The sequence below is a fragment of the Electrophorus electricus genome, chromosome 14, assembly GCF_013358815.1.
Source record: "Electrophorus electricus isolate fEleEle1 chromosome 14, fEleEle1.pri, whole genome shotgun sequence".
NCBI classification, from domain to species: domain Eukaryota; kingdom Metazoa; phylum Chordata; class Actinopteri; order Gymnotiformes; family Gymnotidae; genus Electrophorus; species Electrophorus electricus.
In genome coordinates, this window is record NC_049548.1 from 3,363,132 (window position 1) to 3,384,080 (window position 20,949).

General features: G+C 41.3%; 1 protein-coding gene across 5 annotated transcripts; it reads right to left on the bottom strand.

Annotated features, from left to right (window-relative positions):
- Window positions 1–260: 260 nt before the first annotated feature.
- On the bottom strand, window positions 261–20,942 carry arhgap17a (Rho GTPase activating protein 17a). 5 transcript variants are annotated; one of them, XM_027006112.2, is made up of 20 exons: window positions 20,051–20,942; window positions 13,326–13,365; window positions 11,066–11,170; window positions 10,867–10,943; window positions 10,515–10,626; window positions 10,253–10,329; window positions 7,747–7,864; window positions 6,938–7,006; window positions 6,701–6,782; window positions 5,932–6,059; window positions 5,196–5,307; window positions 5,023–5,104; window positions 4,803–4,883; window positions 4,604–4,717; window positions 4,429–4,520; window positions 4,165–4,321; window positions 3,627–3,893; window positions 2,956–3,083; window positions 2,781–2,870; window positions 261–1,413 (listed from the first exon to the last, which is right to left on the bottom strand). In XM_027006112.2, the coding sequence occupies exons 1-20, from the start codon at window positions 20,101–20,103 to the stop codon at window positions 1,295–1,297; spliced, it is 2,103 nt and encodes a 700-aa protein (XP_026861913.2). In that variant the 5' UTR covers window positions 20,104–20,942; the 3' UTR covers window positions 261–1,294. The 5 variants fall into 5 exon arrangements, with proteins under 5 accessions (XP_026861913.2, XP_026861911.2, XP_035389103.1 ...); XM_027006110.2 differs by having other exon boundaries at window positions 2,334–2,870; XM_035533210.1 differs by lacking the exon at window positions 20,051–20,942 and adding an exon at window positions 14,393–14,464 and having other exon boundaries at window positions 2,334–2,870.
- Between the last annotated feature and the right edge of the window lie 7 nt (window positions 20,943–20,949).

The window sequence follows — 20,949 nt, forward strand, 5'->3', positions numbered from 1 at the left end:
AGTCCTACATTCCCCCACTAGCTTCCTTCATAGTTACACAAAACCAGTTAACATCCTCTTGGACTCAGGTAAGAGTTAGATATAAAAGGTATTTTGATTTGGTAGTTTGTGTCAAATATTCAGATGAATATATTTTAATTATTAGAAATTGTGTGGCCAATACATCAGCTCTACTGGTAGAGAGAATAAAAAGAATGAAGACCTTTGGGATCCAGCATGGAATATTCACTTTTCAAAGAAAAAGCAACCCACACCAAACAGAGCTGTCATTGTACTTTTTTAATCTTTAGGCAGTAATAACAAGCATTTTATTTTTCTAAAGTCTGTTATGTTCAAAACGTTTTGTACAGCTTCTGTTCAGCCAGTACAGTTATGGTTTAAATTTTCCAAACCTTCAAAAAGGGCAAGGCAGCAAGGTAACGGTAAGGCCAGTGATCATCCAGACTGTCGATCATGAGGGTGGCACAACCAGCACACGTTTCGTGTAACTTGGTACCATTCAAGATCGCTTACTATTAGGAACAAGGGAAAACAAGCACATATAATGATATTGGACATTTGAGTCAATATTTCCCACATAGATAACCAAATTCTTTCACATGTAACTGAATTCTTGAAAAGGTAGCTGAATGCAGTGAAATAAATTAATCAAGCACCAAAATCACATGAATACCCCAAGATTAGGAAAACAAGCCGGTAATGGCAGAACCGAGTGGCATGTATACCGTTACTGTATGTTACATATTTTGTGTAATTCTATTAATCAGAACAGGCTTAATAATGGTTGCTTCAAAGCAAAAAAGGAACCACCAAGATACCAACTAAGCTTTAGGGAATGTGATGATGGAAATATATACAGAGATCTAGGACATTTTTCAGACACAAAATGGTAAGGTATATTACCTGACTGGAAACCTGCAGTCATAAGCTACATTTGAAGCCAGAGTATGGTTTCTACTTACTATCCTAAGCCAAACAAACATGGTTTGTTTGTTTTTTTAAACTAAGGCCACTTAAGACAAACCAGCATTTAGCTCAAACCAGTACATTGTTCATGTTGAAAAAGAAGTGGATCCAGTTGCCCAATTTAACATTCCCTTAGAATAAAGGAGAGCTTTTAATGATCCTGCCCCACTCTTCCTCCTGTGTCACAGGCATATTGTCCACATCTTTGGGAATATGCAGCCAAGCTGACAAGCACTTTGGTAAGAGGGTGAGAACAGCAGCGTTTCAGAGAACCTGTGGGCTAGGGTAGGATAGGGTAGCAGGTTCAAGGCCAGCGCCATCTTCCTCTTTACAGCACTGTGCTCTCAGAGTCCAGGTCAGGGTCCAGTAGCTGGGTTACAGGCTGCAGCTCTGTGGGAATGTCAGGCATAAGGACTCGGCCCAGCCCCTTGAAAGATATCCCCGAATCTGCACAAAAATAATAAAGTTAGTCACTATCCGGTTGTAGGTAATGCTACAGTACTAAAGGGGAAAAAAAAAAGTGTCAAAAAACAAAATTATGCTAAAAGAAAAAATGTCCAAATAAAACCTTTATGGATATATAATGATTCTTTAGTTCACAATTTCCACAATTAATTCAAAAGTGTTTACAAAAAGAAGGAGAAAAAAAAAAAATTACTAGCAGAGTGCACATATTGCACATTTTAGTGTTTGCAGTCTGTATGGCCAATTATGCTTGTCTTTTCAACTGACTTCAGTACTTGTGAGATTGAATCTTGGCGCCTGTTGATGTGTTTACATTTGACACTTGTAAGTAACAACTGTAGTAAGTGCTATGGAGCATAGCACAGTATGGGGGCTAGTGCTTTACACTAAAACGGTAGTATTTAACATGAAGGAGAACAAATGGGGAGTGTGCTAACTGGAGGGCAAATTAAATAACGGACAAAACACTGCTGACAATTAAAATAACATTATTTACAATGTACAGATTATGGCCAAATTTATGTTAACACTTAACTGATATACAACAGAAATGTGAGCCACACAGCTTTGATGTGGATTTTCAGATCAGAGCTGGGGGTCCCAAAATGCTCAAAGATGATCACTAAATGGTAGAGCGAGTTACAACACTGCACACTCCCTTTGTCATTTAAGATGACTTACAAAGCGTTTAGGAAACCGGGCCATGTTCTCAGAGCCAGATCACTCAACTCATATATCCTTGCATAGGCGCTAGGTCACACTGAGAAGTGTAAACCCTGACCAAAGTATCTATTGTTCGCAATACTGAAAACATGTCATTCATAGATAGATAAATAGATAGCTCATTGAAAACCCCATATAAACTTGGCTGACCTTATTTTAACCCCCCCCAACAGTCTCACCCATCATTTTGTAGGCAGCACTGCAGATGCCATTGGAGTCGCTGCCTGCGCTCTGAGGCTGTGGTGGCGGGGGAATGCTGGGTCTGTTGCGGGGTTTAGGCACAGGCCGAGGCCGTGGCAGAGAGCCGGACTGAAATAGGGGAGGAGTGTTGTTGCTAGCACTGTCCAGAACACCGGGCATAGGCGGTGGGGTCTTTGGTGGAGTTGGAGTGCTCGGTGGGGAAGGCTCCTCTACAGCCTCCCCTGCTGTCTGGCCTAGGGCTTTGAGCTGAAGAGGGGGGGTGACCTGGGTAGGGGGCTCTGGGGGTGGATGGCTAGGTGCCTGAATGGGAGGCTGGTTGCCTGAGTGGCGACGAGGTGTCGTAGTGGGTGGAAGTAGTGACTGGGAAGGACTCAAGCTGGTTGGAGAGTGACTGGAGAGTGGTCTAGGAGAGGACTGAGGAGTACCAGGTGAGGGATATTGAGCTGACTGGCTGGTGAGCTGTCCTGAAGCTGGGATGGCTGGTTTAGGAGGAGCAGGTGCTGGCTTCTTTGTACCTATGGCAGACAAACTTTGAAAAGGTTTCAGGAATTCTGAACGGATTCCTTGGCATTCATTGGATGAGTAAGGTGGGGTGTGTACCTCTGGGTGCCATGTGGGGGCTGGGTCCGGATGACCCTGCCAAAGGGGGCCCCACACTCAACTGTGTTGAGCCTCCGCTGCCATTTCTCTGAGTTAGAGACGTGGGTGGAGTATCACGCAGCTTCGAACTGCAAAACAAATGATATCTGACTTTGCAGTGATGATAAAAAGCGATAACTGCCTTTTCATGCAGTAACGTCTATGGGGAGATGTCAGATAAAACGATCATATAAAGGCATGCTAATATATTGTACAAAAAGAGATACAGAAAATATATTTTTGCAGTTAATGAATTTTTACATAAGGAATTAATTTGACAGCGTTTGCAATATTTCCATTTCAGTCATTTTGAAATATGATTTAAAAGGCCTCCAAGACTGATTCATGTAGGACTTCAGCCTACATCTTTTGCTAGAGGCTCAAAACAGCAGTGCCTATTGTGAGTGGACATCTGACCGCCTCTTCAGTTGAACTGAATTGCAAACTTCCCCTTTGCTTGTTCATTTGTTTGAATTTGTTCAGATTAACAGAGACCAAAATGTACAGACCACAAGAAAGAGACCAAACAAGCCAACAAAAACAAACAATATGAAAGAACTTTTCCTGCTCATTTTTCACTTCACAGCAGAAAACTTGTCCAGCTATGGAGCTGCACAATACCCAACTCTTACCTGATTTCCTCAGTGTGTTGGGACAGAGGCTGCTGTGCTGCTGCTGTTAAGGCAGCCACCCCAAGTGCTACACTGGGCTGGCCGGCCTCTCCACCCAGGCCCACTGGTGTGGGCTGCTGGAACAGGAGCTCAGCACCAAGCTGGCCTCCTGCAGTACCCGCAGCCTCCACCGGTGGGAGAGGCGGCTGGAAGGCAGGTGAAGCATGTTGCTTTCTAGTTAGCGTACTGCCTCTACGAGGATTGTGGTCCATTAATTTGTTAGCAGAGCTGAAGGGAGAAGAGACAGTGAAGACACCACCAGTGCAAAGATGTTCCCGAAAGAGTGTTGCCACACACACACACAGGACAGGAACAAAGTACCATTTGTACCTACAGATACCCCACACTGCAAAAATTACAGTGAAAGGACAATATCAGTAGTTCAGGATTCTGTTAATGGGGTTGATTAATGAAGGTGAATTAGAAGTAAAGTAAATATTGAAAGAAAGAATGATTATTCGTTTGTGATCCACATCCTGGTCATTTTGCATGAACACACCTGTCTCGTTTCAGTAAGTCACTCTCAGGTCCCACCACGCTGCTAGGTCTTTTCCTCTCTGTTGTTCCCGAGTCATAGTCAGGAACGCTCAGATGGTTAACATGGTTAATCGTGGGTGTGGGCATTGAAAACATGCCTGATACATTGAACTCCACATCTAAATGGAGACAAAATACAAACACACACAAACACATACACCCCTCATTATTTGCAAAGTTGTTTGACTAAGCCTTTTTAAGAGAAAATATTTTTTATGGTTCATACCATCAGGGAAAAACCAGTCTACATGTTGGATGATGGCTTCAATAATCGTAACCACATGAACAGAGGTTGCAGCAGCCATCTCTGCTAGGCTCCTGTTGTTCAAAGCACAAGACTAACACATAGCTTACACAGTCTTTTACATACACACACTGCCTATAAATGCATTAATTCTCACCCCTCTGTTTTGGCCCATAACAGATTTGGTCCTAAGACAATGGCAATGTTGCTGGGGGTCATCTTGTTGATTTCACTTTCTTGAGCAAGCTTAGTGAGAAACTTCATAAGATACCTTTTGAAACATAAGTCTAATCAGTGAGCAGAAAATTTCTCAGACTTAACAGACATCACGACAGTTGCGTGCTCTGTAAACCCACCTAAAATTTGCCTTGTTGTTCTTTGGTAACTGATCACAGGTAACCCACAAAGCTTGTAATCTTTTGTCTGGGTCAGGAACACTACACAAGAAACATTTTAATAAAGTTCTCAATGCCTTTTTATATACATTATAGTAATTATAGAAATAAATAAAAAAATTATTAAATAAAACAGTTTTAATGTTTCGTTTTATGTACATTTTAAAGTGGACGGGCTTACTTGGATGACTGAATCCATTCATCATAGAGCTCATAAGTCATCAGTGGCTCAGGAAGCTCCCTAAGATAAGACTTCAAAGCGCCTGGACACAGAAGAGGGAAAAACTGAAAATGCACCATTTAGGTTAAATCTGATAAATAAGCATTTCTGCAATACGGGCAGAGCTGCTGTACCAGCAACAGCATGGGGGTCGGAGTAGAACTCCTCCAGCTGAGAGGTGGAGCAGTCCAGTGCTGCCTTGAGTTTCTTCAATTTAGAGGCTCCTGCAGCTATTCGGAAAAGGCCCTGGGAACCAAGCAGAAACGAATGAGGGACAAGTCCCAAGATGTTCTGCATAGGCTACATCCCAAAGACCTGTGCTGCCTCTGCATTCAGATGTTGCAGTAGAGATAGGGTTAATCAGTTTGTCACCTTGCAGTATGCATCATTCCTGTTTATCCGAAATTTAAAGTTGAGAACAGGAGCATGTCCTCTTTTATTAAGACACTATAGGACATAAGACATTCTCTTTTTGGCTTCACATTTATGGAGGTCAACAAGAGAAAGATCTGAAACTTAAATTATTATAATAATAGAAGTTTCAAAGTCCCAAAAATTCAAGCATGAAGTTCAGATTCAATTTGGAAATTAAATTCATTCTCAGAGGAAAAATAAGAGACCTTGGATGCCAATATTAAGATAGCTGGACAGGTAAAGCACTGCCAGTTATTTAAATGACATTTGCTACACTGAATCTGGGCGACTTGAATATTTGGAATTTGATTCAAAGTCAAATCTAAACCGATTAGTTTACAAAATGTAAAATTCACACTTAATTTCTTTACCCTTAAACTAAATAAATAACATTTGCTCAAATTCACACTTAATTGAATCATTCAAATTCAGATCTGGGTCTCTGGTACTTCATACCTCTTCCTTCATGCCAGTCTCCAACAGCATCATCACACAGGCCTCTATGGGCAGTGCTATCTCCCTGCCACTGCGCTTCAGATGTTCATCCAAGCCTGTTCCAAATGCAGGCTTCTCCGTCCAGGAGTCTACAGTTAGGAACAATAATAACGGAAAGTTGTATAGCTTTTACTGTCAAAGCAATCTGTACTTGGTACATCATGTAAAATAAGGGTAAACTTTCAAACGAAAGTCTTGAAGTGTTAGCCAGCTACTATTTGTTATTATTATTTTTAATATTATTATTATTGCTGTTACATGCTACACCCTATAAAACCTGGCGTTCTACAAAGGATCAGAAAGGCAAGAAAAAAAAAATTGGCTAAAATTCAGGAAGAATCCAGTTTTTGTAACCAATAATCAAGCCTAGACAAATGCATCCACGTTTTCCTCCTTTTGCTAGTGCTAGCAGGGTTGATGAACTAGGTGGGTGAGATGTGATGTGTGACTCATACTCTACATGCTGGGACATCAGATGTGCCTGTCTCACACAACAACATGTGCTCTCAGGAGAAACAATTTACAGTATAGCACATGGGGACTGGACTTGAACGTTCAAAAGTATAAAAAACCAAAATCAATTGTTTGTTAAGTAGTAATGCAGTGAGTGTAAAATTATTAACCATCACTGCCTTTATTTATTTTTGACAATTGCTCAAAAAAAGGCGTTGTGGGAAAGCTCTTCAACATTGCAGTTGAACTCCAAGAGTGGACAGTGGAGTGTTCGCACCTTGCTGGGTCTGAATGGTTGGCAGAACACCTTCCAGCACGGAGAGAGCTTTTCTGTGGTAATCCGCTTGGGCCTCCAATAACTGAAAACAGAGAACACATTGAGGATGCAGGGCCACTGGAAAATGAACAATGGGAGGAAAAAACACAACAACATGAGCAGCAGTAAACAAAGTAACCGAAGAACACAATCTGTGGCTATCGACTATTAAACACACCCACCACAAAATGTTCTCACCATAACATAGTAGCGAGCATAGTCCCCTTCCTTTGAATAGAAATTGTACATGTCGGCTGAAAGTTGATCCTGAACAGGGGTTGGAAGAAAAAGATATTTAACTCTAATGAAAAAAACCTGTAGGCATGACTCAAACCATTCCACTCAAAACAAGAAACAACAACAAAGCTATATATGTAATCTAACACAATTAACCTTTTACTAATTATGTAATGGAAACTATTGTTTTATATGCTACAAGTCAGTGTGAACCACTGAGTGGTTTGATTAGGCAGTTAATGATTGTCTGAACGCACAAGTACAAAAGAATGTGCTGTGAAACAAAGTCGAGTTTGCTCATTCCTCAACTTATGGTTGCTCAGTCTCGTATCGATAATCCACTCCACATGTGCTCCATGATTCAATTTGGCAGTGTTGGGGTGTGCATTTCTACAGTGAACTCTCAGGGGTGATGGAGTGATCACTGCTTGCTCCGCATGTCACCCCTGACAGCTACGAAGAGCAGGAGGAGCAAGCACTGACCATGACGATGCTTGTCAACGAGTAATAACCCACACCATATTTGCATTGGTAAAGTGGTATTAAAACATTGCTCAGCAATGAACAATGGGACATTAAGACTACTACACACTTGCATGCAAACAGTGATCGAGGATGCAACACTGACACAGAAGATTTAAAAAAAAACAAAAAACAAAAACACACACACACACACACACACACACCTCACCCTTTAACATAATGCAATCCTGAGCCAATGAAGTGCTGTGTGATGGAACAGAGTGCATGCGTGTGTAGCATGGAAGTACCTTGCACAGCTCCATTTTGTTCATCGCCTCATCCATCTCTTCTTTAAGTGAGTCTGCTTTGGCTGTCAGTGCTATTGTGTTTGATCCCGAGATTATAGACTTGGTCGTCTGCAACCACCTAAGGGACAGACCACAAGGAAGTGCTCTAGTAATGTCGCCAATTGGCCCACAACGATGGACATCCTGACGAGAATGAAACGCAGGCTTAGATGGTGTTGCTCCAAATCAGACAGACAGTCATGTCAGCTTTAAGGATGTTTTCATTCAAAACTCTGTAGAACTTGTATTTTTAAGTAAGTACATACAAAGCAAAAGTGGAGGTGGAGGAACTGGCAGAGTACACTGTTGTGTTGTTTATCATCAGGGGATGTATATAGGAAGCAGTTTCTTAAAGTAAAACCATTTCCAGTGTTTGTGAGATATTCTGCAACCTGTTGTGCTGGGCAACACTAAATCACCAAGAGGAACTGAGCCTGTGCATAAAAGGTCATGTAGTCAGTAAGAGTTGTGTCACTAGTACTTAAAGCCTACAACAGATAAACCACTTGTAAGGTTTCAAATGTTGGTGTTTACTACATAACCACTAGTAAATGAATTATGGAAAAACAAAAAAACAAAAAACAAACCCACACCTAAAATGTAATAAAAGCACAACTTCAGATGTCTGAGCAATAAACCTGTAAAACTGATGTACATGGTGTAGGAAATGTTTGAGAAAAATATAAGGGGAAAAAAATAAAAAAATAAAAAATAATAATATTTTTTCATTGCTGACCTTCATTTTGGTATACCAAAATTGCAAAATACAAAACAATACTGGGTGTAGAAGCTGCTGATATGCAACCCATGTCTCTTAACTCACAGACCTACCAAAAATAAGTGAAGGTTTATACATGAAAATGATACGCATTTTGCCACAGCTCCCACTGAAACAAATAGAAACTAGTCAGCTAGTCTACGTTGTCTACTGTCTGTGTCAACAACATCATGATTTATGATGTTCTGTTTCATGATATGGGTGGCACAGAGGTGTGGTTGTTAGCAATGCTGCCTCACATCTCCATTGGCCTGGGTTTCCTGGCTCGGCCGCTGTCTGTGTGGATTTTGCACATTCTCCCTGTGTCTACGTGGGTTTCCACTGCTCCAGTTTCCGCCCACATTCCAAAGATGTGCGTGTTATATTTATTGGCATCTCTAAATTGGCCCAGCGCAAGTGTGTTCAGTTTTTAGATTGATCGGCACCCTGTGCTGGGCTTGTTCTTGGCCACCCATGACCCCGAATTGGATTAAGTGGTTTAGAAGGTGAATGAATTAATGTTTCATGATATGCAGCTTTATGATAGTTTCATTGTTCATGGTTTCTTAGCCTTTAAGCAGTTTAACTGTTGTGCCCATTAAGGTGAGGTCAGTAAAGACATCAGTAAAGGTTATAGTACACATCCCTGTGATACTCTGGTGCTTAGAGAGAACAAATTCTAGAGATGAAGGCCAAGCCTACACAATGTTTTCTGTTAGTCAGGAAGCTGGGTGTATTATTTGCAAAAAATAATAATAATTCAGCTAGCAAAGTTTGATTTGAAAAATTGCCAGGACAGTCCTCCTGAAAACTAATGGTATTCTTGCATGTGCCAGGGACCTGAAGGTGCTTCAAATCATGTGGAGGCCCATGTTAAGATTCCTGTCAAACCTGCTAGTCCTAGTGCAAACTGTAGTGCAAGTGGTTGTTTTGACATAACAAAAATCCAAACACTTTCTTGATGGATGAAGTCATTGCTGTAGGTCTCTAATCATACCATACTTGGAGCAAGCACAGATATAAGTCAGTAAAACCACAAGTTTAATTCATCAGTGCAGCCATTAAGCATATCAAGGCACGTCAAAACCATTAAGCATAACACTGTCCAGCCCAATAGCTTTCTAACACTTGTTTGCAATTTGCATTTTGTTCAGGAAGCTTCATTTGCAGGGTCTAGACAGTGGGAATAAGGCTGTGTTGTAAGAAATCTGGTCAGAATGAAAGGTAGGGATGGGAGATACGAGTTGATGGATATGGAATACTTATTGTTAGACTTGTGTATTTGTGTTTGCAGTAAAACTGGTTTGGTTTAGTTTGCCAGGGAAGAAGGGCAAGTCTGATGCTGAATGAGGGTCTTTCTTTGAATTGTTAATTGTCTGGTGGCTGTTCTAGACAGGAGAGGAGTCAGTTCGCACTTGACTTCACCCATGTTGCACACACAACAGTAACAGTCATGGAGAACTAAAGTCTGTTTTCAGAACCTCCTAAAAGTGCTGTCTTACCTTCTCATGTTCCACACAAAGCCATTACCCAGTTCTGGTGTTGCTAGTTTAACTTTGCAGGATCTTAGCAGTGTCAGGGTAAGGGACTGCAGATTCACTGGAGATCTCAACCATTACAGTTCTGCTACCTTGTGAAAGTGACTTGAATGCAAACACAAAACAAACTGAAGCCAGGACAGCAAGTCCACTGCCATTATGCTATAATTACCTTGTTCGTGCAGAATCGTAGTCCAATACCAGCTTGGCCAACTGTCTCCTCTGTTTGAGAATATTGGGGATTTCCACCTAAAAAACAATATATGCAGTACACATTGTAACAAGCATACTGCATGATCACAAATGGGCAATAATTATGGATTTTACTTACAGATTTTTAGATAATTTAACATATAGCAACTGCAGTTTCTAAGTATTAGATGGTGCCTTAAAAGTGTGTTTTAAAGCAGAACTTGAGAGGCTTCTGTACTTACCTCAGCTAACTGATTAAGTGGGTCCAAAATGTCCTTCTCAATCTGCATCTCGTGCTGCATCAGTTCAGAAGCAAGCTTGTTCTCTGCTTCACCACACAACTCCATCATTTTCCTACCAACATCCAGCCAAATACACTCAAATATACTTTACATTCAGAGAGTTATGCTAGAGTGTTCTGTAAACATTTTAATATTTAAAGTTTTTAAAATTATGCTTTTTATAAGCAACACTTGTTTATGCAATGAAATAGCCCAGACCACACATGCATCATTGATTATTGATATAAATTATTGATTGAAACGTGAACTTTTGAAGGAGAAAATGGAGTAACAAGACACATTCCACAGTTACCCTATGAGAGACTCTTCCCCTAGTTGACTGCCGCCATCTTGCATTGCCTGTGACAAAGCTGTGAGCGGGAGCTTTTTCTGCGACATGAAGAAACAGAGCTCTAACAGCAGACACAAGCTCATGCAGACATTTCACATGGATGGTACCAGAAGGAACTCTGTGGGATTGTTTTTGTTTTAGTAACGCGAGTGGCCCTTACATGTCTCTTCTCAGCATCTGCACCTATGTGTCCCTGTAGACACGTGATCAGCCTCTTGTGCGCGTTATGGGAGACGACCCTCACAAGCTCCATACGGCGCTCAATCTGTGCAGGAACAGCATGTGAACAGAAAGTCCACAGTCCATGTCAAATCACATCTAAGTGCTCGATTTAGATGAGCCAGTGAGGCAGACTATATAGTGACATCAAGGACAAGTTCCAGAGGCAGATTTCCTAACACCCCTGCAAGGCTTGAAGCGACAATGCCATGCTACTTAATAAACCCTTAGTGTTGCAGGATGCAGACCACATCAACAGATTTGTGTGAAATGTAAACAATATGTTAAAATGCACATTTCCTTTCTAGATTTCCTCTAAATGTGAGATTAGTATAACCTGCCAAACATGGACCTAAACAGTTTTTGGGTTTTTTGTTTTTGTTTTTTGGTTTTTTAGAGGGAAGGGGATACTCACTAGGGCTGGGTTAAATTCATGCACAACTTACCACGGCCTCCCAAGGGAGGCATGTGCTTTTTAAAACTCAGTGACACACAGGAATTTGACAAGTAGAATATTCCACACTGATGGTAGAAGGACTGCCATTTTGGATATTCCTTTCATACTACATACTCAATACTTTTATACATACCCAAGAGATATCTAGTACTGAAAAATACTTGAAACACCTGGAATAGAGTTCCAAATCAAACACATCCCCTGAGCTAGTAAGTTTTTTTTTTCCCCCTCTAGTTATGAATGTTCAACTACATTTAACAGTTTAAACACATTAAAATGTGCCACTATTAAAACTGCATGCTTTAATGGAGAGGAATGTATGAAAAAAACAGACAGAGAGGCTGTGCTTCTGTTCCTAAAACAGGATCAGAGTTCAGGCATTTCACAGGCTGGATGAAAAGATAACTGGCTCCTCACACCCCTCAACACCCCCTGTATGTCATTCCTGCCTCGCAGTTAACCCCACACAGACAGGTCAAATGCGCATTCTGCTGAGGCGTCTCCTGCCTTGGCCGCCCTGCATGGGAACGGACACAGAATCCCCTGACTGGGGTGTGTCCTTTTTCTATTTGGGGGATCCTGTTCTAGGAGCGTTTGTATTAGCTGGTGCAAAAGGCCTTTAAAACGTTTCCCTGTTTCCATCACAAGATGGACACTGGCCAACCCACTACAGACTAAACAAAACCAAACAACGAACAGGCCCCTGGAAATGGAATCAGTGTAGTATCTCATGAGTGTTTGACAGAATACGGAAAACTCTCTAATCTCCCTGCTTCCGCTATGTTAACAGGACCAGGGAACATGTAAGGGAAACCACCTATTCTTCCATAAACATGTTGACTTCATTCCAAAATGGATGAGGCCCAGGTCAAAGATATGAAGTCACCAATCACCCCCAATGGGCAAAAAAAAACAAGACTGCATAGATTGCGCACACAACTAGTGGGTGCTGCACTGACTGTGCCTCTAAAGAGGTGGAGGGGAGCCTGGGACTGGACTTTAAGAGCAAGGAATATGCATGGAATCCCTGAGGAAGCCCCAGGCAGCTGGGTTGGGGGACCGGACACCAGTCTGGTCCATGCAAAGCAGGGGGCTGAGGGGGTGAAGAACAATTTTGAATGCCACATGTCCACCAGAATAGAATATAATGTTAGCACATCAGCAAGAGGTAGACTAACATGCAGGCTGTCAAAAACCATGTGAGCAAAAGTACTTGTACATTAGGACAGATGTGTGCCCTGATCGAGCACCAGCACTCTAAACAGCCGTTCAGTTTTTTTATTTATTCTCGCTCTCTTTAAATACATTTCTGCATACACAAGAAGTAGGAGGCACATTTCATTCACCGTTAGTTCATCACTTTGCCATTGGCTATACAATATCCAAGCCAAAGCTTTGAGTGACATATCAGGTCATACTGACACACTGGAATGTATTCTCTTTCATGTTATTGAATGTTTGGAACAAAATTTGCCTAGCAGCAGTGACAACACCTGTTGCAACATGATGACTCAGTGATTTCCCAAGATTTAACTCAAGTTGGAATACAGGCTTCACAGAGCAGGTCAAATGGATGGGTCATGTTCCATTAAAAACAAAAACAAACATTTTTTAGAGAACTCAGTCCTTCCTAGGCTGAATAGTGCAACACACAGGATGAGCCAATGGCTTTTCCACCACATACAGTATATTGAAGAAAAGAAGCCATTTCAGATTCTGCAAGCAAAAGAACAAAAGGAGTCACCTGTAGCAGGTCATCACTGAGGACTTCTGTTTTTTCAGCTCTGCAAGAGAAAAAGCAGGAGAGGTTTAGATGAGTAGACTGCACAAGTCATGTCAACAAACAAGTTTACATGGGGCATCAGCACAATTACACAGCGTGGGAACTGACAAGAAGCATGGTCTACACACAAAGCAGACACAACAAGGAATATGCCAAATCCTACCCCATGTAAAAGTAACCTACATAGGGTACTGGATGTTTTGCCTGTATACTATTATACATTTGACTTAAGGGTAGTAGGATCATCTTTAAACTACAAAAGATAAAGAAATGAAAAACTGTAGGCGTGTAATGAACCAAGCTGAGGTCCACTCTGCACAATCTACACTACATATGGCAAGATTTCATCATTATCGTGACTAATTATCTTACAATATGCTTTCCATTACATGGATAATTTCAGTATTTCTAAAAATAGTCCAACTACATGTTTCATTTATAAAACAAACAGAGAGAGCTTGTAAACAATACAGTTGTGTTATCAAATTGAAAATGCAAGTAGCCAATAGATTTCAGCAATTATTCTAATATACTTTTTTTTTTTTTTAAGTGTGTATGGACCAACTATTTGATTTTCCTTCCTGTTCCTTTGCAAATAGATTTGTAAACAATTAATAAAAGGAACAAAGCCATTTTAAATTGTGGCACTTCTGCACTGCTGTTTCACTTGTGCTAAATAAAACTAAACATACAATACACATCATGTGTTGGGAAAACCTTTTTTTGGCCATATTGCCCACCCCTACCATACACAAAATAAAACTAGTTATATGTACAGATCATGTCAGGGGCCAGTCAACAGCCAGCAGTCAGTAGGCATGCAGCTGGCAGAAATGGAGTGTGGGTGGCTAAGGTTCCCAATAGTCTCAGCATTCCACCCTCAGCCTTGCCTCACCATTATGCACAAATGGTTAGGCACTATTAATAGTAAACTAATAGTAGGCTTTGAGCATGGCATAGATTAGCTCTTCCCATACGCTGAGAGGATAACACCTGCTTATATCACACATGGCCTAACCAGGACTTACCAACCAGAGGCGCTACTGCTGCACAAGAGGCGATCTGATTTGCTTACTGGTGTTAGGTTTTGGCTTTCTCTTAACATCTTCCTTTACAACTGCCATCAACAATAAAGCTGGCATCATTAAATAGTCCTTGCTATGGGGAAGAAGAAGGGAAAAAAAAACAAACAAAAAAAAACACAAAATACAGCACTGCATTCCCTATTTAATACTGTAGAAATTGGAAAGGTGGGTGGGTTAAAAATCAAAGTTAATGAAAATATATATTAATGAAATATTACTGTTAAATTGAGATTACTAAAAGGGTCCCTCCATCAGGCCATAGCCAAAGTGTTGGTTATATTCAGTTTTCCCAAGTACATTCACACACCCCTTTGCTCCATCCATCAGCTTCCTGCATCTTATTTCTAAAGACAGACACGTCCCTAAAAAGGTCAAACATGGTCCTGCTCTTTCCTAGCAGGCCTGGTATACTAGCATAAGGATTTCTTCCATGGAGGCAACTAATCACTATTCTAGCGAAGGTCGCTCTGGACAAGAACGTTTGCTAAAAGCTGTAAATGCAAATATTAGAGGACCCAGGGCTCTGTGTGTGTGTGTGTGTGTGTGTGTGTGTGTGTGTGAGAAATGAACAGTCACACCAAGCAGATTACCTCCTGTCACAGGGCTCATGTAGCATGCTGCATAGAGGCCAGCACAGTCTCTCACAGTGCTGGCCAAACTGGCGCTAACGGCATTAACCCCGTGACAGTGGTGCACAACCTCTTCCAATTAACACAGAGCAGGAAAGATTGCACCCAAAAGGCTGAATTCTAAAGACTTTTTGCAGTCATGGTCTGAGCCAAGACACTGTCAAATGTCCATCAGAACAGAAAGCTGGGAACATGTATATAGAAGCATGTATATGAAGACAACACAGCTGTCTGATTAGTCAACTGAATGGATTAGTTCTGCTCATGCACACTCCTGGCATTTTGAGTTTTAAAAAAATATATATATCGTTTTTTAAAACTTTTTCCTAGAATATATTCAGAATTCTTAGTGTTGTATGGCATGTTTATCCTTTAAGGGGCATGACATATTTAATAAACAAAATGGTGTTTGTCGGAAAATAAAAAGGTTTCTTATTTTTAGGCCACATGTTAGGCCTGCTCTTGCACACTCAAGGAAATATAGTTCGGTTTGAAGGTCGAGATGGTAATCTACTCCGTCCTTAAGAATCTGCAGTGGTGTTTTTTGCTGAGGAGTTCTCCTAGTCTTTTGGAAAACAAGCAAAACAAGTTGGTATGAACAAACTCAAGGTTTCTTTAAAACATGAGGAAAAAGAACTGTTAAAAGAGAGTGTGCAATAAAAAAAATAAAATAAAATAAAAAAATAAAAAAAATAAAAAAATCAGCAAAATGGTATAACGATCTGCCAATGCCAAGTATCACTATAGGGTTTCTTATTTAACAAAACAAAAAAAAAAAAATACTTTTTTAAAATTAAATGTTTTTTAAAAATGTTTGAAAAGTAATAGATAGATGTTTTAAAATACCAAACATAGAAAAGCACTGACTTCGCAGACCAAGCCAAGGCAAATTTGACCAAGCCAAATTTCAGAGACAGCTTCCAACACAAGTAAATGAGTTGCAAAGAAAAAAGCCAGACAGACTTCTAAATATCTACAAGTGTTCTTGACAGGAATCAACAAGAAGGGACTTGAACCAAAATGGGCTGGATAACAGAGTTGCCAGGGAAAGAAAGTCTTGCAACAACTGGGGGAAAAAAAAAAAAAAAAAAAAAAAAACCATGCTTGTAAATATGCCAAACGGCATCTAGACAAAGCCCTGTACTTCTGGAATAAAGTATTTTAGTTAGACAAAGGATAAACTATTGTCACCACCACTTATAGAGAGGTCAGCAAGGCCCATGAAAGGAAACACACCATCCCTCCAGATGGAAAAGGAGGTGGATCTCTGCTCTGCAGAGGGCATGAGAGCTCCATTGCTACAGGAAATTTAGTCAAGATTGAAAGAGGAGATAAAATGTCCCAGGTTGTCCGAAAAATCCAGGAGGAAAACATGCATGCGGCGGCTCGGACACTGGCCAGCAGGCCGCACTCCAGACCTCCCAGTAGGCCGTGCCGCGGAGTGCAAGGTCAAGGGGGTGGGTGGGCGGGCAGGAGAAGGTGGAGGTCCTGAAGAGCTCTGGACGCTCACAGAGCCAGACCACTTCAGCAGGGAATGTGTGTTTCGTGCATGCTCCGTGCCAGGCAGGCGGCAACCGTGCAGCATCTGGAGGCCTTTTGTCAAGCAGAGTGGGCAGTTACCAACCCCTAGGGACCTAGGGACCCACACATGGCAATAGCCAAATACCGCACGCAGACACTGACGCTCACAAGAGCACCACATGATGTCAAAAGCCATGGGCATGTAAACTTTTACAATTATTCAACAACACGCCACGTTTCAAGCAAGTAGTTTAATAGCATCTTCATGTAGCATTATCTAATTGTTTAAAAAATGTGTTTTATGAACCAAAGAATCAGTTATGATCAAAAAATTTTTGTAGAAGCTTCACACCACCTGAAATGTGATTGTGGGTAGAACAGCAACTCTGGTTGTTGGAAAAGCCCCTGTGGATGCACAACAATGTGTTGACATCCTCAACTAGCTGACTGAGCTAATGATGTTCATCTGAGGTAACACAGGGGCCTCAGGGTCAGGTCAGATAGATAGGATATGGGTGGAAAAAGACACAGACTTACTCGAGTCATGGCAAATAACCTAACTTCCTTTTCTTCTTTTTTAAATAGTTTTCATATGGTCTGAGGGCAGCTAGATTTCCAGAACACCCATTGCTTTATACGATAAACTGATGGCAATGAACTAATGGATGTGGATGGTCCACAGCAAGACATTACTTCCCTCAAACTTCATTAATTTTGTGTGCAATCTGCCAGTCTTGCGGTTAAGTCACTGACAGCCTGACCACACTGGAAGACATTAGCTCTCATTTAGGAAACCTTCAGTTCAACGTCTGATGCTCTCAGCTTTTCAGTTATACACACCCTTTCGGTTCAATTAACTCAAAGTAAACCAAAATGACGGCAAAATCTTATCACAAGTCTGTTGGGAAAGTAAACTGATTTTGCTACTGACTCAAGAATACCAAAAATTATTTAAATAATTCAATCCAAGTGTGTTTAGTTTAAAAACGACACCGTGTGCTTGTCTTCTTGACTATGATTTAATTCCTAGAAAGTAAACTTCCCCCAGGAGCACTTCCTGTTTAAAATTTCTAAAAAAAAAAAAAACAAACATTTTTAAAATTCCTTTGAGAAGCTACATGCTGAACAGAGTGTACTGCCTCATCACAATCACAGGAACCGTGGGAGCAGCTGAGGCCTGTGTCCGACCCCTGGGCCCATAGCCCCACACCCTCCACTTCTTCCACACTCCGGTCTGCTTTCCGCATCAGAGGCTCATGATTTACGGTTAGCAAAATACATTTGGCGTGTCACAACTATTCCAGATGTACACGTCTGTCATTTGCAGCTTCACCGGCAGGTATCTGGATTTAACACCACTTAACAGAGGTGCTGAAGTAAATGTATTGCTTTAGATTAAGACTGCATGGACAATAGACTAGTTTCTATCCTGGAGATACATACGACTGATGTTCTTTGCCGTACCCATCCGCCTTAATGTGACACGTTTAAGAATTAGCCTGCATCATTTTGATCCAAATTCTATTTGTTGGATCATGTGAATGCCTTGATTCATCAGCACACTCACCGAACCCTCATCCCTGATTGGTCAGGCTGTCCCCAGCAACTGAAAAAAACAACAACTGCGATTCGCCAGTTGAGCTCAAATGCATATTGCTTTCTGTGATATAAATACTCCAAAGGCCAATAAATATGACAATTATATTGTACAATAGTTCTTCAGACACAGGCCTCCACTATAGATACAGTTACAATGGGTTTAGCTGCCATTTGCCATGGTTGTTCAACGTTGTCTTGGTTCATTCAACTACATTCTGCCTTAGCCTAACATGAAAACAGCCAAAATGTTACTGATTTCTCATGTGCCTAAACGCAGCCTTTCACAGAAATAGTGTTGCTTCTTTATGAGGCAAGTGCTCCAACCTGCTGCGAATGACCTCCCTGTAATCTTGAGCCAGGGGCTGGAGACCATCTTACACCTCAGATAAACACCTGGGCACGCTGAGCATACTCCCCCAAACAGGCCTTGTGGTAAAATTAGGATCAATCCGTGTTGTCATGTTTTGGAGCAGGAGGCATCAGATTATGTGAGGTAAGGCTTCACCACTACGAAGACAGCCTGGGGTTAGTCAGATCATAACTGTGCCTTTGTCACAAGAAGATATCACATTTGCAACATGCCTCCGGAGACCGATCAGATTGCAGACATTCAAACAGAATGAAAACAAAACAAGACAGGCACACTGAAGGTCAGTGCTTGCGCTGTGGTAAAGAATAGAAAGGCACGTCCCTGTATCTGAGGGTTTCAATCACTGAGAACAGGAACAATGCCAAGGAAGATTCTTTGACATTCACAAAGTTCATGTGCATGCATTTAATTCACAAACGTGAACACAGGTATTCCCTTGTAAACACACAAAAAGAATGCATGCATTTCAAAGCGATAGATTGACAGGTGATTCTCTGCACACCAAATGAGAAGTCATTGGTCGATACACTAAATCTGGGATTTAAGGATAGCAATGTGGCTACCCTGAATTTTCTAGAACATTGAAGGGAGTTGTGGGCACTGGAATGTTTCTACTTAAAATGTGTGTCACAACACAGGTGAGAGCCTTGACACCCATTTCTAAACTGTGTCAACAATATGCATAAATAAAGCCACAGCCAATTTTCTTGAGAAACAATGACACTATATAATAGGTCATAAATGCAGAAAGTCCGTTTTTCCTTAGACTTGCGAACTTCAACAACATGAACTACCTAACCGATTTACAATTTCTGCACAAAATTCCAAAGCCTTTCACAATAATGAAAAAAAAGCACAGGCAGTATACTGGGAGCTGCCCTGTGGGATTGTCAGCAGAGGAGTTTGTAAATGATGAACAAGCACATACCGAGCACATCAATTACACTGGACTCAAGGGGAAAGGGATAAGGTGGAGGATGGGACAGAACATATGTATCTAATCTGTCTTTCATATGTTTTTAACCCTGACTCGCATACAATGCGAGGCTGGGTTGAGCGACCAGTTTTGTTCCCCCCCCCCCCCCCCAACCCCCTTTTTTAAATATTTCTTTTAATACCGAGTGCATTCACCATATACAAAACATTGCTAAAGTGTACACAAAATGACTTGCTTGACACTGGTGATTACTACTAGACACAAAGCTACACTGTTCAACTTCTGATAGCGATTTGTTTTTATTCTACGGAGCCCTGTGCCATAGGGCTGATGTGGCCTCGGTTAAAAGTCTTTTAAACTGAGCTCAGGAGGCATTTGCTGTTGAATAAACGGGAAAATTCAACCAACCCAACATAATGAAAACAAACGGCGTTTATTTAGCGTAGTATTTTAAAGACGAATCTGATTAGACAGTTATCGAAGAGCCACCGTCTTGGCAACAGAGCACAACACCAGACCAAACAGTTTTAACAATTTATACTTGCCTGCCAACTGTCTGGTTGGCGAGTTGTTTCATCCGATTAAACTGTTTCTTCATTTTTGCATCGAGCGCCACAAAATCCAAATTTCGGGTTGTGAAAAACCGTGTCGTCTAAGATGCCGCTTTATCCGAAAATCCTTTGAATCATCCTGAAGTTGAGCTGGTAATTTGGCCGGCGGCTGATTAGCTAACCTAGCTACCTAGCTGCCACCTAGCAGCTGCGAGCTAGCAGAATGATAACTATAGCGGGGGAAAGAAACCCGTAGAATATAGTTAAACGTAAAAATGGTTAGCTTTCGAGAACCACACGATTCTTATACCACGCGTTGCCCCCTTTAATGTAGCCAAACCCAATATACATGTCGTTTTTTTGTGTGTGCAAACCTCTAAAAAATAAATAAAAGAAAACAAAGTTGACGCATCAACTGGCGTTGGCGTCTCCTGGTGATGGAGCCCTCCGCTTTCCCATTCGCCACAACACGGACGAGCACACACACTCCGGGGTTATATGCACTCACCCACACCTCGTTGACATACTAACGACTTTAATTTTCATTGGACCGATGTAGGTGCAATAGGTTTTTAAAACGGTGGATGTATAATTCACGCTTTAAGCGAGAGGGGCCCGCTTGTGTCTTTTCACTAAACATTCCAGATCGCCTTCTTTTGGAAAAGGTCGAACATGGGAGAGGTGTTTCTGTATCTATGATTCATATTCGTAGGCCTAATCATTAGAGAGGGTTTATTTCCAGAGCATTTGTCAATCAGACATCGTTGCTCCCCTGCTGCTGCATTCGGACAGCCGGAGTTATACGACTGAGGACGAGTGAAATGCTGAATATTCGTATCGGGACGGTGTAAATGTCATGAACCGCTTTCTTTGCCTTTGTTGGTTTATTTTAG

What these genes read in the sequence shown, in the direction of transcription:
- arhgap17a (XM_027006110.2), bottom strand. Translation starts at nt 20,103, where the DNA reads ATGAAGAAACAGTTTAATCGGATGAAACAACTCGCCAACCAGACAGTT. An exon ending in GAATGGATTCAGTCATCCAA is followed by an intron (nt 4,884 to 5,022) that starts GTAAGCCCGTCC and finishes TTTCTTGTGTAG; the next exon opens with TGTTCCTGACCCAGACAAAA. An exon ending in TGCTGCCTACAAAATGATGG is followed by an intron (nt 1,414 to 2,333) that starts GTGAGACTGTTG and finishes ATTTTTGTGCAG; the next exon opens with ATTCGGGGATATCTTTCAAG.